This window comes from Salvelinus alpinus, chromosome 23 (assembly GCF_045679555.1).
Source record: "Salvelinus alpinus chromosome 23, SLU_Salpinus.1, whole genome shotgun sequence".
Lineage (NCBI taxonomy): Eukaryota > Metazoa > Chordata > Actinopteri > Salmoniformes > Salmonidae > Salvelinus > Salvelinus alpinus.
In genome coordinates this window covers 37348244-37361168 of record NC_092108.1, presented here as the reverse complement: position 1 = coordinate 37361168, position 12925 = coordinate 37348244, and the positions used below count along the sequence as shown (strand labels likewise).

Sequence of the window (12925 nt, the reverse complement as noted above, 5' to 3'; positions counted from 1 at the left end):
AGGCTCTCTCTCTCTCCACCTCCCTGTTCTGTAACATCTCAGGCCTGTGTTCCCGGTCCATACACCCTGACAACAGCCTCCACTGAGGTCCGAGGTTAACATCATGTTCAGGGTCAGGAGCTCCCAGAGGTCAAACACTCTGAGCTGGGCCTTAATGAGCTGAGTTTGAGTCCTCTGGACCTCTACACACACACTCACAAACACACACACACACATGCACTGATGCTTGTGCATGCACAAACAGCCACACACCAAGCAAAAAGCAGATGACACACATCTACACACACACACACACAAAACACACCTCCCGGTCCTGAGCGAGAAAGCCAGGAGAGCAGGGTGGGCCTTGTCTAGCTCTCCCGTCTGTCCTTTCAAACCCGACTTATCTACACATTCCCAGGTTGAACTAATTGGCATTATTAAGCTGGCCAGATACAATAGAAACCACCAAGTGGTCCACAAACAGGTTAGTGTGTGTGGAGGGAATCTTAAACAAGCCACCCGGCAATTTCAATCAGAGCCGTGCATGACTCGCCCCAGGCCCAGGTAGTCCAATTACAAACAGACACGCTCGACAGGCGCGCTCAAACCCCAACCAAATCCCTCTTTATTCAAACTCAGGGGTAGAGACGGCCGGAGGGGAGAGACGTGCTGTGGGTCGATGTGTGAAGGGCAGAACATATTAAGAGGGGAGGCATAGGTACAATCCATTGCTGCTGGATCGATAGGGAGATGGGGGGGGGGGGCAGTTGTCTTTTGGTTAGAAGGTTTTGGAATGAGCATATTTGTTTATTTTATTGGACTAATCATGTCATTTTCGCTCTCTCTCTCTATCCCCCTATCCCTCCCCCTCTCTCCCCATCTCCCTCAGGGGGGTAAGATCCCAGTGAGGTGGACAGCTCCAGAGGCCATCGCCTACAGGAAGTTCACCTCAGCCAGTGACGTGTGGAGCTACGGCATCGTCATGTGGGAGGTGATGTCATTCGGAGAGAGACCCTACTGGGACATGTCCAACCAGGATGTGAGTATTATTGTCATGTTGAACTTTTGAGCGAATATTCAGATCAATCAAATTCAGAAAGCACTTTTTACAATGAATGAGCATCCAAATAAAAGATGAACCTTCTAGTTTTTAATGTTGTGTCATAGAATACAAACACACACCAATGAGCTCCATATCCCCAGCCGGCCAACTGTCTCTCTGAAGCCTGGTCCACCAGGGCTGGCCAACGCAGCAGATGTTCCCTCTCTGGGCCAGCATACAGGCAGCGACTGGTGGGACACACACACAGGGAGGAGGCCTGGCACTGCTCACAGCATGGCCTGCTGTTCTCTTCAGTCAGAACACACACATATATGTGGGTTTCCATTAGTTATTCCGCTTAACAAATAGAAAAGCTGCTAAATAGAATTGGCGCAGGCCATTGCAAAATAATGCTTTTCAGCCTATTCACTGATGGAAATACATTTGACCTGACATGCTTGCCAGTCTATAGGCAATTTGCATAATTTTGTGGAATTAAATTGCTGCGTGTACAATATATTCTTTATGTAGGCTATGTTATTCATCACACACGTACAGCATACAAATACAGAGCCTTGGAGTGGTAAATCTGTCAGACAGTGCAAGAACACGAGGTCAAATGATGACGTCAGTGATCTTCAGGTCAGAAAGTCAGAGCTCTAGAAAGAGGCCAGTTCCCGAGTTGGAATTACGAGATGGATGACCGTTCAAAACTATTTTTCCCAGTCTGAGATCGTTTTTTCCCAGTTGTATTAGACGACTGAAGTCTGAGATGTCCTAGTTCCCAGTTGTTGTGAACGCGGCATCAAACGGCAACGGCAGGCAGGCTTCATCAGACCCCACTTTGCAACAAGTTGGAGGCATTATGCATTTTGAAAACATATATTTCATTTTTGGAAACCTGAATGTTTTAATAGCTATTACAAGGCATGTCTTACCTTGCTTCAAAGTAGCCTATTAGATCTCCCCTCTTTATACATTTATTTATGGATTTTAATCCCCGTCATGAAACCGCTCGCGTGCTCAGTGTCCTTTTGACACCGGTGTTATCCCGTTAATTGCATTATGGCACGAACTTTCGCGCTTAGCCTACTGCATTGTGCGCGTTGCGGCACTTATAACGTGAAGAAATAATAGTTGATCAACATGTTGAGTTTCTGATCTTGCAGGCCTACTGGTTTGTATGAATTTGTATCTATTGTTCCACAACTGTCCCAGAGTCTGTTTGGAACAGGCTATTTCCTTCTCAACAAGCTGACCAATAGAATGGGTAGCCTAAACTTTTCTACTATAGTAGATTGACACAGGCTAGTGATTTTGCTGTTCGTTACTCGTCTTGTTGGCAAAGGAAAAGTAAATGTGGACAGTCATTCTAACATCTTCAAAGTGCACATCAGACATCGTTGCATCCTTGACTTGCATGTTCTGCTAATATGAATTACCATATTCTAAATGTGATTTCTGTCATTCTGAGCACCGTGGGTGGACGCCCTAATCAGGTTACACACCCAATACATATGGGTCCGGTACATTTCTCAAATGTCCAGTAAATTAAAATGTTACCGATCAAATGTCCGGAATCACATTGTCCTAACGGAAACCATGGTGTACATTCATAACACACACACAAACAAACACACACTCTCACGCACATGCAGTATGCACACAAAAGCACACACAGACACGGGCTCACACACAAATAATGCACTGACAAATACACAAGTTTGTGTGCTCATACACACACACACACACACACACACACACACACACACACACACACACACACACACACACACACACACACACACACACACACCCATGCATGTACATGCACTCTCTCTCTCTCACACACACACACACACACACACTCACACACACACACACACACACTCACCCATGCATGTACATGCACTCTCTCTCTCTCACACACACACACACACACACACACTTCCCCATATGCACCATTTATCAAGATTCTGCTGAATTGCACAGGTCACAGTGGTAGCATGGATACCTATAGTGCATCTTCCCATTTCTGATGATAATTCATTTTCACACCCTAGAATCTCTATCCTATATCGGCTTTTCTTGGCTTTGCCCTGATTCAACCGTTTAATTTGAAAGATTGCGTCTACATACAAGGGTTAACAATCCGTCATATGGTATACCCCAAGAACACGCTACGATTTAGAGCGTGAGACGCTCGTCTTTCTATAGTTACTGTATATGCAATCAGCCTATTCCCAAGGCACTTCCCCATAGTGTCAGAGTATACAGTCAGGTCCAAAATGATTGGCACCCTTGACAAAGCAGAGCAAAAAAGACTGTATAAAATAAATAATACAAATACTGAGCTGTATTGTATGGTGATTTTTTAAATTGTATTTTATACTAATACAATTGCTCAGAGAAGGAGATTTTGTTTAACAAGTACATCATATTTTTTCTCTGCAAAAGATAGGGGTCAAAATGATACCTTTCAATACCTCACTGAGCCTTTTTCTAAACGGTTTTATAAGATTGGAGAACACATTGGGAGGGACTTTAGACCTTAGACAAAAAGTGTGTGAAATATACATGTGAAACTTCACGTTTCCGAAAACAAGGTCTGTCTCGTGAGAATTTTACATAAAAAAATAAACACGTGTCCAAAAACGTGAATATATTTTTTTAATACAAAGGAGACGCTGAGTGAATTGCTCACTAACCACTTAATAGCGCAAAATGAGATGGAGCAACTAGGGCCCGGTGGCACAGTGATTTAGCAGAGGGGTTTAGGAAAAGGGAAACAAAAGGCCTCTACAAACATCCGCTTTTTCTCACACTTCTCTGCTTTACTACACATTATTGATCTCCTTTGATCATAAGTTTAGTGACTACCCTCAGATGTCTTCCCAATGGTCCCGTCTGGCAATGGTCTTCTATTCGATCTCATCTACCTTATCGGCTTGAGCGAGATTAGGCCCACTTCTAATGACCACCTTCCACTCACTACCTTCTACCTTCTCCACAATAGTCCCGTCTAACACGACCCTGACTGACTACCTTGTGACCCTCTGACCACCCTCTCCGTCCCCAGGTGATCAATGCCATAGAGCAGGACTACCGGCTGCCCCCTCCCATGGACTGCCCCTCGGCTCTGCACCAGCTCATGCTGGACTGCTGGCAGAAGGACCGTAACGCGCGGCCACGCTTCGCTGACATCGTCAACACCCTGGACAAGATGATCCGCAACCCAGCCAGTCTGAAACAAGTGGCAAGCATCCCTGCAGTGTAAGTGTAGCGTACATTAATGTATATGTAGGATTACACACACACACACACTTAATCCCCGCCATTTCCTTTGCATTGTGATGCGGTACGTAGAGACCCACACGCAGCCGCGCTCACACACACCGAAGCACTTTGACTTTTCCCCCCCAACAACTTCAAAGCAGTGGTTGGTGCACACGTAGACACCTTCGCAACCCAGGCACACGCAGACTTCCTTAAACTGAAATAAACATGAGTTTATTACTTTATATTACATCAAAGCATATCCTCCACTTATTCTTGCCGTTAGGAACGATCAGAATTACTAACACGCACACACACACACACACACGCACACAGTTGTTGAACACACAATTCACGTTGGCACACACACAGAGATTTAATAGATTCAAGTTTGAACCCGATCTACTTCAGAGGAGTGGGTAGTTTCTTTGCAGTGTGAACATATACAAACAACAGACATACACATCTTCACAACCCAGACTTCCTCAAAGTGAAATAAACATGAGTTTATTACTGTATATTACATCAAAGTCAAAAACCTCCCCTCACACCACCATCAAAGCTCTCTCTCTGTCTCTGTCTCTGTCTCTGTCTCTGTCTCTGAAAATTTAGTTCCGGCGCCGAAAAGAGATGGCCGCCTCGCTTCGCGTTCCTTGGAAAATATGCAGTATTTTGTTTTTTTACGTGTTATTTCTTACATCGGTACCCCAGGTAATCTTAGGTTTCATTACATACAGTCGGGAGGAACTACTGAATATACGATTAACGTCAACTCATCATCGTTCCTACCAGGAATATGACTTTCCCGAAACGGATCCAGTGTTTTGCCTTCCACCCAATACAATGGATCTGATCCCAGCCGGCGACCCTGTGCGACGCCGAAAAAGGGGCAAACGAGGCGGTCTCGTGGTCAGGCTTCGGAGACGGGCACATCGCGCTCCACTCCCTAGCATACTACTCGCCAATGCCCAGTCTCTTGACAATAAGGTTGATGAAATCCGAGCACGGGTAGCATTCCAGAGAGACATCAGGGATTGCAACGTGCTCTGCTTCACGGAAACATGGCTAACTCAAGGGACGCTAACGGAGTCGGTGCAGCCAGCTGGTTTCTTCATGCATCGCGCCGACAGAAACAAACATCTTTCCGGTAAGAAGAGGGGCGGGGGGGTATGCCTTATGATTAACGAGAAGTGGTGTGATCATCATAACAACACACAGGAACTCAAGTCATTCTGTTCACCTGATCTAGAACTCCTCACAATCAAATGTCGACCGCATTATCTACCAAGGGAATTCTCTTCAATCATAATCACAGCCGTATATATTCCCCCCCAAGCAGACACATCGATGGCCCTGAACGAACTTTATCTGACTCTTTGTAAACTGGAAACCACACACCCTGAGGCTGCATTCATCGTAGCTGGGGATTTTAACAAGGCTAATCTAAAAACAAAACTCCCTAAATTCTATCAGCATATCGATTGTGCTACCAGGGCTGGAAAAACACTAGACCATTGTTATACTAATTTCCGCGACGCTTATAAGGCCCTCCCCCGCCCCCCTTTCGGAAAAGCTGACCACGACTCCATTTTGTTGATTCCAGCCTACAAACAGAAACTCAAACAACAAGCTCCCGCGCTCAGGTCTGTTCAACGCTGGTCCGACCAATCTGAATCCACGCTTCAAGACTGCTTCGATCACGCGGATTGGAATATGTTCCGCATCGCGTCCAACAACAATATTGACGAATATGCTGATTCGGTGAGCGAGTTCATTAGGAAGTGCATTGACGATGTCGTACCCACAGCAACGATAAAAACATTCCCAAACCAGAAACCGTGGATTGACGGCAGCATTCGGGTGAAACTGAAAGCGCGAACCACTGCTTTTAACCAGGGCAAGGTGACCGGAAGCATGACCGAATACAAACAGTGTAGCTATTCTCTCCGCAAGGCAATCAAACAGGCTAAGTCTCAGTACAGAGACAAAATCGAGTCGCAATTCAACAGCTCAGACACAAGAGGTATGTGGCAGGGTCTACAGTCAATCACGGATTACAAAAAGAAAACCAGCCCCGTCGCGGACCAGGATGTCTTGCTCCCAGACAGGCTAAACAACTTTTTTGCCCGCTTTGAGGACAATACAGTGCCACTGACACGGCCCCCTACCAAAACCTGCGGGCTCTCCTTCACTGCAGCCGAGGTGAGTAAAACATTTAAACGTGTTAACCCTCGCAAGGCTGCAGGCCCAGACGGCATTCCCAGCCGCGTCCTCAGAGCATGCGCAGACCAGCTGGCTGGTGTGTTTACGGACATATTCAATCAATCCTTATCCCAGTCTGCTGTTCCCACATGCTTCAAGAGGGCCACCATTGTTCCTGTTCCCAAGAAAGCTAAGGTAACTGAGCTAAACGACTACCGCCCCGTAGCACTCACTTCCGTCATCATGAAGTGCTTTGAGAGACTAGTCAAGGACCATATCACCTCCACCCTACCGGACACCCTAGACCCACTCCAATTTGCTTACCGACCCAATAGGTCCACAGACGACGCAATCGCAACCACACTGCACACTGCCCTAACCCATCTGGACAAGAGGAATACCCATGTGAGAATGCTGTTCATCGATTACAGCTCAGCATTTAACACCATAGTACCCTCCAAACTCGTCATCAAGCTCGAGACCCTGGGTCTCGACCCCGCCCTGTGCAACTGGGTCCTGGACTTCCTGACGGGCCGCCCCCAGGTGGTTAGGGTAGGTAACAACATCTCCACCCCGCTGATCCTCAACACTGGGGCCCCACAAGGGTGCGTTCTGAGCCCTCTCCTGTACTCCCTGTTCACCCACGACTGCGTGGCCATGCACGCCTCCAACTCAATCATCAAGTTTGCGGATGACACTACAGTGGTAGGCTTGATTACCAACAACGACGAGACGGCCTACAGGGAGGAGGTGAGGGCCCTCGGAGTGTGGTGTCAGGAAAATAACCTCACACTCAACGTCAACAAAACAAAGGAGATGATTGTGGACTTCAGGAAACAGCAGAGGGAGCACCCCCCTATCCACATCGACGGGTCAGTAGTGGAGAAGGTGGAAAGTTTTAAGTTCCTCGGTGTACACATCACGGACAAACTGAATTGGTCCACCCACACAGACAGCGTTGTGAAGAAGGCGCAGCAGCGCCTCTTCAACCTCAGGAGGCTGAAGAAATTCGGCTTGTCACCAAAAGCACTCACAAACTTCTACAGATGCACAATCGAGAGCATCCTGTCGGGCTGTATCACCGCCTGGTACGGCAACTGCTCCGCCCACAACCGTAAGGCTCTCCAGAGGGTAGTGAGGTCTGCAGAACGCATCACCAGGGGCAAACTACCTGCCCTCCAGGACACCTACACCACCCGATGTCACAGGAAGGCCATAAAGATCATCAAGGACAACAACCACCCAAGCCACTGCCTGTTCACCCCGCTATCATCCAGAAGGCGAGGTCAGTACAGGTGCATCAAAGCAGGGACCGAGAGACTGAAAAACAGCTTCTATCTCAAGGCCATCAGACTGTTAAACAGCCACCACTAACATTTAGCGGCCGCTGCCAACATACTGACTCAACTCCAGCCACTTTAAAAATGGGAATTGATGGAAATTATGTAAAAATGTACCACTAGCCACTTTAAACAATGCCACTTAATACAATGTTTACATACCCTACATTACCCATCTCATATGTATATACTGTACTCTATATCATCTACTGCATCTTGCCATCTTTATGTAATACATGTACCACTAGCCACTTTAAACTATGCCACTTTATGTTTACATACCCTACAGTACTCATCTCATATGTATATACCGTACTCTATACCATCTACTGCATCTGCCATGCCGTTCTGTACCACCACTCATTCATATATCTTTATGTACATATTCTTTATCCCTTTACACTTGTGTGTGTGTGTAAGGTAGAAGTTGTGGAATTGTTAGGTTAGATTACTGTTGGTTATTACTGCATTGTCGGAACTAGAAGCACAAGCATTTCGCTACACTCGCATTAACATCTGCTAACCATGTGTATGTGACTAATACAATTTGATTTGATTTGATTTGATTTGTCTCTGTCTCTTCCTCTTCCAGGCCTTCCCAAACCCTGTTGGATCATTCTATCCCAGACTTCAACACCTTCAGTTCAGTGGGAGAGTGGTTGGGAGCCATCAAGATGACCCAGTACAGAGATAACTTCCTCAACTCTGGCTTCACCTCCCTGCAACTGGTGGCACAGATTACATCCGAGTGAGTCACACACGTGCACAGACTCATGCAGGCTCTCACACGCATGCAGTCTTGTGTACACACACACACATTCACAGGTGTACAGTACATGCATGCACAAACACACATACACACGTAAACACACAGATTACATCCGAGTGAGTCACACACATGCACAGACTCATGCAGGCTCTCACACGCATGCAGTCTTGCGTACACACACACACATTCACAGGTGTACAGTACATGCATCCACAAACACACACACACACACACACACACACACACACACACACACACACACACACACACACACACACACACACACACACACACACACACACACACACACACACACACACACACACACACACACACACACAGAAACACTCATGTGAGCAAGCGTGCATGTTCGCACACATCTAATTTAAAATTATCCTGTCCAAATATTGGCCCTAAGAAATCTATCTGGCTTCAAAATGTTGTTTCTAAAATGTAGCGACATGGTTTTAATTGTCAATCAAAGAGAAAAAAAGCTGAGAGGCAGACAAAGTTAATGGAATATGTGTTTGTTGTTTTCTCCTTCACAGCCAGTGGCTAACCGTCCTGAAAGTAATTATTTGGGGCTTTGGTTATATGTGTAAATGTATTACAGACCAAATGAATGCGTGTTTATGTACTTGCTTCTTCAGCGATGCAGACGCAATACTGACGTATTTCCTCGCTCTCCCTCTTTCTATCCCTCTCTTCCCATCTCCCTGCCTCTCTATCTCCAGAGACCTCCTGAGGATAGGTGTCACCCTGGGGGGCCACCAGAAGAAGATCCTCAGTAACGTCGCCTCCATGCGGGTGCAGATGAGCCAGTGCCAGTCGCCCACTGCCGTGGCATGACTGGAGGGGGCGCCATGCCACGGGGCGGGCAGCATTCGGGTTTGCAGGGACTACAGCAGAAAGGACTACACCCCTCACCGTATGACCCCCGACCCGTCGGAACGCGCCAGGGTCGAGACTATCATTCTCATCTAATCCCATCGAACATATAATCAAACATCATTACCCAGGAGGTCAGGGTCCAGACGAAGACTAACTATCAACTTCCACTAATCTGAGTTATTCTGAGTTATGATGTAGAGTTCAATGTGTTCAAAGGCTGTTTTTTTCTCAATCTTAATCTGTGAGGTCTACATAATAGAATATGTTGGTACTGACACAGAGATTGAGTCTTTGGGAATATCAGATGTATGTCTTGACTGGATGATGTTAGACTGGAGAGGAGGAAATGGAAGACATTTTGAAGAGGAAGATCATCGGTGAATCCCAAACCACCCCCCTCCCTTACCAACTCGTCACGTGTTGGTGACGAAACTCAGAGGTTGACTTCCAGAGAGTGGCCAGGGGATGAATACATCCATCACCTTTGGACACACTCGTGGCAATTGATGTTTCACTTTTAAATAATAAAACGAGCATTAAATTCAACCCACTGGGTAAGAACTGGTTGAATCAACGTTGTTTCCACATCATTTCAACAATAAATATGATGTTGAACCAACGTGGAAAATTGATTGGATTTGCAAATAGTCCTCAATGTGGTCAAACGAGGGAATTTCATATTTTTTCCACCTAACTTTGAACGTAAATCCAAAGTCATAGCGACATTTTTTGTTGATTTCACATTGAATTCACGTTAGTTGACAACTCAACCAAATGTACATTTAAAAAATGATGTTGAACTGACGTCTGGGCCCAGTGAGAAACTAACAAATCCCCCTAGGCCATTTTACAAGATATAAACCTCAGTAACAGTTTCACATTTCATTTGGGAAGTATTTAATCTGTTACGTGTCTTGAAATCAGACGTAAACAAATGCATGTGGCATATAACTAGGCACGCACTCTCCAAACATATTGAGGTGCGTGTCGGGATAGGACTACACCCCTCACCGAATGACCCCCGACCCGTCGACCCGTAGCACTTCGCTATGAAGCCTGCAGCCTTTCTGGCTTGGCCGAAGTGGCTGTGAGAGGGTTAAATTAACCCTCATTTTCACTCCCTTAGCTTTGGTACACTTGTGCATATGGCGCAGGTGCGCGTGACCACTCAGATGGAAGAGCAATGGGAAGGGAGTGATTTGGGATTCAGCCCATGTCATCAGAAGGCCCCTGATTTGTCATTTGACCCCGGCCTTCTTCAAAGACTGAAATGAGGATGCATTGGTCTGGCTAGGAGCAGCAGTATGAAATGCGTACAGAAAGAAAGCAATTCAACCTCTATATACATGCTCAATATACACACATACGGAACAATGATACAGAGACATACAGTGGTGAATGGTTGATTTTACATTTTTCTCACCTTATATTTTTTCATTTGAAACTTTTGACATTTTTGAGATCTCCTCAAGGTCGACCAAAGTTGAACTGGCTGGAAAGGAGAGCTTCTCTGACATTTTGTTGGTATTGTGTTTTGCTTTTCCACCATGAAAGCAGGGAATGAAATTCTCTACCATGTTTTCACTTTAACACTACCTGTGGATGTCTGGGCTGATGGCCTTGCCAAAGGACTAGTGAAACGGCCTCACCCAGATTCTGAGAATATATATAAATATGTATATCTCTAACTAAATATGAATATATCTTCTGAATAAATCTTCATATTGAAGGTGACCTGTATGAATATGTATGCACGAAACTCTCTCTGCTTGCCTTTTTGGCAAAGATGACGTTTTTGTGGACTGGATTGTGATGGAGATGGACTCATAATGTAGTTTCTCTACAGCGCCACCTAGCCCTCTGGAGGACAAAACATAAAGACACCATTTTGTTTCTTTCCCCAATGCTGAGGGGTCACATGGACAATCCTGAATGAATTTTGACCTGGAAGTAAATGTACAAAGGACCATGTACAAATGACTCTTTCTGTAGATGTGTATAAAACAACTATAGGGATAAAAAAAAGTAACAAAATGTTCCTTCTCTGAAGAGCCCATGTTAAATGTAAGTGTATTCATGCCATATCTTGCTGGTGAGCACTTACTTGTACAGACTGTATTTTTCTTTATTGCCTCTTGTTTGTTGTTTGTTGGAGTGATTGGAACCATCAAGAATGGGAAGGAGAGTGGATAGTGTCTCGTCTGCTGGCCAAGGTCTACGGTATGTACTGCATCTGCTATTGATCCTGATAGTAACTGTATTGGCGAGGAAAATCATGCTGTACATCCTCATGTGTTTTTTGGTAAACAGTTACAGTAATGAAAGAAATTATCTGAAAGAGGGAGTTGCTGGGGTCAAGTTTATGATTTCAGGCCTCACAGTGGTTTGCCATTAAAAACAGGGCCTTCATTTTCTAGGCATTCTGGTTGTAGAGAGAGGCAGCCATATCGTATAAACAGCCCATGAACTAATCAATACATCTCACATCTCCCCACACTGTGTGTGTGTGTGTGTGTGTGTGTGTGTGTGTGTGTGTGTGTGTGTGTGTGTGTGTGTGTGTGTGTGTGTGTGTGTGTGTGTGTGTGTGTGTGTGTGTGTGTGTGTGTGTGTGTGCACTCCGCACAAGAAAGTTGTTCCTCTTGCATTTCCATCCCCACACACCTGTTACCTTTAAGAAAGTTGTTCCTCTTGCATTTCCATCCCCACACACCTGTTACCTTTAAGAAAGTTGTTCCTCTTGTATTTCCATCCCCACACATGTTACCTTAAAGAAAGTTGTTCCGCTCGCACTTCAACCCTCACACACATGTTACCTAAAGAGAGGAGTTCCTCTTGGACTTCAATCCCCACACACCTGTTACCTAAAGTGGCTAGTTTTACAGATATTACTAGTACACTAAAAGCTATGTCAATTGTAAGTATTGCTCAGTGACTGCTCTACCTACTTTGGCCAATATTCATGTATATGTGTCACGTTGGTATAGGGATCGGGAGACAGGCGCAGGAATGCGTAATATTGGTTTTTACTACCCAAATTACAGCGTGCCGTGTAAATGCAAGGGGACGAAGACCAAAGAAACACATTTACAAAACACAGTGTTGAAACCCAAACAAAAGAGCGAGGAGTACCTTGAGTAAATACACCAGAGCGAGACCCGTAATCATCTGCGCAATACAAGCGGCACGAAAGCCAAAACAACACCCACACAGGTACTCACACGATTACGGACAATGGAACAATAATCGACTGCCCAATGGAAACCAATGGGCACATTTATACAATTACAATCAGGGAAATGGGGACTAGGTGTGCATGATGAGACAGTTCTGGAGGGATCCGTGACAATATGTCCATAACGGGGTGAATCTTAATTTCCACTTAAGTCAAATGTTCACTTAGTCGTACACTGACATCAATGGATG

General features: G+C 45.5%; 1 protein-coding gene across 4 annotated transcripts in view; it reads left to right on the top strand.

The window, feature by feature from the left end:
* LOC139550906 (ephrin type-B receptor 1-like) overlaps positions 1 to 12925 on the top strand; it is a 324253-nt gene that overhangs the window by 308706 nt on the left and 2622 nt on the right. For 3 of the 4 annotated variants that reach the window (XM_071362160.1, XM_071362162.1, XM_071362161.1), the window contains 4 exons: positions 872 to 1021; positions 4104 to 4297; positions 8435 to 8590; positions 9346 to 11722. In XM_071362160.1, the coding sequence (XP_071218261.1) occupies positions 872 to 1021; positions 4104 to 4297; positions 8435 to 8590; positions 9346 to 9460 (615 nt within the window). In that variant the 3' untranslated portion in view covers positions 9461 to 11722. Of the gene's footprint in view, positions 1 to 2; positions 852 to 871; positions 1022 to 4103; positions 4298 to 8434; positions 8591 to 9345; positions 11723 to 12925 lie in introns of those variants that run through there. The other variant, XM_071362163.1, reaches the window with a different exon arrangement.